Here is a 3660-nt window from a genome sequence, read left to right as displayed (position 1 = left end):
GAACTCCTGGATCTGGGTCTGGTCGAACATGGAGAAGACGTTGGAGCTGCCCTCGGCTGCGCGTCGCTTCGCCTTCTTGGGGGCCTGGGGGGACCATGTGGGGGTCAGGGGGGCCGGGAGGCCTGGGGAGGTCGGGGGACCTCTCGGAGGGAGGCTGGGGAGTCCCAGGGGGTGGTTGGGGGGGTCACTTGGGGATCCTGGAGGTCCCGGGGGGGGTCTGTGGGGTGCAGGTGGTGGGTTGGTGGTCCCTGGGGAGGTCCCAGAGGGGATCAGGGGGTCCCTGAGAGGGTTTGTGGGGTTGCTGGGGTCCTTATGGGGCTGGGGAGTCCCTGGGAGAGTCCCTGGGGGGATTTGGTGGCCCTGAGGTGGGGGGGTCTCTGGGGTCCCTAGGGAGGTCTGTGGGGTCCCCGGAAGGATTTGGGGACCCCTAAGGGGGACCCTAAGGGGATAGACAGTATCCTGGGGGGGGGAGATCAGGGGTCCTGGGAGGATCTGTGGGTCCCAGTGGGCATTTGGGGGTCTCAATGGGGGTCTCAGAGGTTGCTGAGTGGCTCAGGGGGATCCCTGAGGGGTCCTAGGGGGTTCCTGGAGGTCCATAGGGGCTCAGAGGGGTCCTTGGGGATCCCTGGAAGGGCCCTGGAGGTCCCTATGGGGCTTGGCAGGGTCCCTGTGGGTCCCTGGGGTCTCTATGAGGCTCAGGGGGTTCCCTTGGGGTCTCTACAGGGCTCAGGAGGGTCTCTGGGGGTCCCTGGGGTCCCTATGGGACTCAGGGGGGTCCCTTGGGTCCCTAAGGGGGTCCCTGGGGGTCCCGTTAGTCCCAGGGGGCTGTGGGTCACAGCCCCCCACTCACCATGGCTGCACTTGGGGGTCGGCGCCTGGGGCTGGTGGCTCCGGCCGGGTTTTATTGCCCCGGGGGGGCGGGGGGGGGGGAGGACCCGGGCCCAAAATAGCCCCCGGCCAGGCAACGCCTTTCTTGGCCCCCCCCCACCCTGGACGCCTGGGTCCCTCGCCTTGAGGGTCCCCGGAGAGCTTCCTTATTGGGAGCGGGGCTAAATATAGCGCCTGGACGCCTGGGTGCCTCCTTGAGGGGGACTCTGGCATCCCCGCACCTGCCACCCGCCCCTCCCCCCTGCCGGGGGCCCAGGCGTCCGGGTGAGGCTGGGGGGGGGGGGGAGGTGGCACCCAGTGGCCACTGAAAAGGGACCCAGAGCCCACGTCCCCCTTCAGTGCCCCATAGCCTGGACCCAGTGTCCCCAGTGTTCCCAGCGCCCCAAAGCCTGGATCCCAGTGTTCCCAGTGTCCCCAGTGCCCCATAGCCTGGACCCCAGTGCCCCCAGCGTCCCCAGTGCCCCAAAGCCTGGATCCCAGTGTTCCCAGTGTCCCCAGTGCCCCTAGTGCCCTGCTCCCAGAGTCCCCAGTGTTCCTAGTGCCCCATAGCCTGGACCCCAGTGTCCCCAGTGTCCCCAGGGCCTGGGCACCAGTGTTCTCAGGGCCTTCCGTGCCCCACAGCCTGGACCCCAGTGCTTCCAGTGCCCCCAGTGCCCCGTAGCACCACCCCCGCGGCCTGGCTCCGCCCCTCGGACTACACTTCCCAGAAGACCCCGCGTCAGGGAGGGGGCGGGGCCGCGTCCCCTGTTGACTTGGCCGCTCCCGCCAATGAGCGTGCGAGGGGTGGGGCTAGGCCGGGGGCCCTTGGCCAATGGGAAGAAAGGAGCGGTTGAGGCGCCATGACGGAGCCGGTGCGTGTGGGGCTGGGGAGACCGGGGCGGCGGCGGCGGCGGTGGTGGCGGCGGGGGAGAGGGCAGGGACGGGGACCCCGATCCGCCCCACATACGCCCCTGCCCCCCTGGGGACCCAGGCGTCCGGGGGCCCCGTATCCCCCTCACTCCCCAGGGACCCAGGCGTCCCAGTGCCCCATATCCCCCCTACCCCACCCCCAGGGACCCAGGCGTCCCAGTGCCCCATATCCCCCCTACCCCACCCCCAGGGACCCAGGCGTCCCAGTGCCCCATATCCCCCTGCACCTCACCCCCAGGGACCCAGGCGTCCCAGTGCCCCATATCCCCCTGCACCTCACCCACAGGGACCCAGGCATGTGAGGCCCCCTCACACCCGTCTCCCCCCCAGAGCAGCATGCCTCTGGGGTGCCCCGAGGCAGTGGCCGTGGGGCCAGCCGTGGAGCGGGGGGCTGCGGGAGATGCCCTGACCCCCGCGTCGCCCCCCTGGCCCCGGGCCCGTCGGGGCAGCAGCGACAGCGACAGTGACATCGAGAGCCCCCGACCCCCGCGGACACCCCGGCCCAAGCGGCGGCGCCTGCGCCTCGGCCCAGATGTCCCCAGCGTTCCCGTCTACTCCAACAAGGTGAGGGGGGCCCTGGCGTCCGGGAGGCCCCGCTCCCCACGGCACCGTGGGTGACCCCCGTCTCTCCCCACAGGTGAACAGTTGTTTRTGGCTCTGCCCCATGGTGCAGCTCCAGGACTTGCCTGCCCCCCAGCAGCAGGGAGGTGAGGGGGAGGGACGGTGGGGTGTGTGTGTGGGTCCCATGTCCCCCCTTAACCCTGCACCCCCCTGCAGAGTCCTCCATCGACATGGATGCTGAGGAGGAGGAGGAAGAGGAGGTGGAGGAAGAGAAGGAGGGTGAAAGGAAGCCAGAACCAGTGCTGGAGCCAGAACCGTGAGTGACCGGGGTGGGGGGTGTTAGGAGCCCACCCCCACCCCCAACCACCACCACGTGACCCCAGCTGTATCCCCAGATTGGAGGGGGCTGGGACCCCCGTGTTGCCCTGCTCCCCGCAGCCCCGGAGCGGCCGGACACGGCGCATCATCCGGTGAGCGTCTGAGGGGCATCGCGGTGCCGGAGGGTGATTCGGGGCACCCGAGGGGGGGGTTGGGGCAGCCGAGGGGTGTTGGGGTGCCAGAGGGTGGTTTGGGTGCCAGAGGAGGTTTGGGGTGCCCAAGGGGTGTTTGGGTGCTGGAGCGAGCTTGGGCACCCGAGAAGGGTTTTGGGGTGCCCAAGGGGCATCAGGGGGCCAGAGGGTGGTTTGGGGTGCTTGAGGAGGGATGTTGGGGCGCCCGAGGGGTGTTTTGGTGCAGAAAGGGGTTTGGGGTGCCCGAGGGGTGTTTGGGTGCAGAAAGGGTTTTGGGGTGCCTGAGGGGGTTTTGGGGTGCCCGAGGAGGGTTCTGGGTGCCAGAGGGGGCTCGGGGTGCCCGAGGTGGGGGTTCATCCCATACGTGGCCCTGCAGGGACGTGGACCAGCGCCTGCGGGGCCTCAGCTCGCTGGTGCTGGGATCCCCGGGGTGGCCGGCGGCACCGGAGCCCGACGTGGTGCTGCTGGAGCCCCCGGCGCCCCCGACCCCCCGGCTCCTGCAGCTGAAGGTGCAGTGCCGGGCCGAGCTCCACCGCGTGCCCCTGCAGACGGTGCGGACGCCCTGGTCCCGTGGCCCCGCAGCCCCGGCTCTGTCGCCCCCCATGGCCCCACGCTCACCCCATTCCCACAGCCCCATGGCCCCAGCTCTGTCCCCCACCATGGCCCCACACTCGCCCCATTCCCGCATTCCCCCGTGGCCCCAGCTCTATCGCCCCGTGGCCCCACACTCACCCTGTCCCTGTGGTCCCTCACGGTCCTGGCTCCATCGCCCTGTCCATGGCTCCACTGCCTC

General features: G+C 70.2%; 2 protein-coding genes across 2 annotated transcripts in view; one reads left to right on the top strand and one right to left on the bottom strand.

The window, feature by feature from the left end:
- The window catches only part of LOC112961581 (myosin regulatory light chain 2, skeletal muscle isoform-like), a 2887-nt gene extending 2022 nt beyond the window's left edge, over positions 1-865 (bottom strand). Inside the window, 2 exon segments of the mRNA XM_026056905.1 lie at positions 5-84; positions 851-865. Coding sequence (XP_025912690.1) covers positions 5-84; positions 851-853 — 83 coding nt within the window. The 5' untranslated portion in view covers positions 854-865.
- A 786-nt stretch (positions 866-1651) lies between these two features.
- Positions 1652-3660, top strand: part of NFATC2IP (nuclear factor of activated T cells 2 interacting protein) — a 3723-nt gene continuing 1714 nt past the window's right edge. The window contains exons 1-6 of the mRNA XM_026056904.1: positions 1652-1739; positions 2128-2361; positions 2435-2504; positions 2575-2674; positions 2754-2828; positions 3244-3655. Of these exons, the coding sequence (XP_025912689.1) occupies positions 1728-1739; positions 2128-2361; positions 2435-2504; positions 2575-2674; positions 2754-2828; positions 3244-3655 (903 nt within the window). The 5' untranslated portion in view covers positions 1652-1727. The remainder of the gene's footprint in view (positions 1740-2127; positions 2362-2434; positions 2505-2574; positions 2675-2753; positions 2829-3243; positions 3656-3660) is intronic.

Source organism: Apteryx rowi, unplaced genomic scaffold (genome assembly GCF_003343035.1).
Source record: "Apteryx rowi isolate R43461 unplaced genomic scaffold, aptRow1 scaffold_1343, whole genome shotgun sequence".
Taxonomy (NCBI): Eukaryota; Metazoa; Chordata; class Aves; order Apterygiformes; family Apterygidae; genus Apteryx; species Apteryx rowi.
Note: the sequence above shows the minus strand (reverse complement) of the source record. Positions and strands in the feature narration are given on the sequence as shown.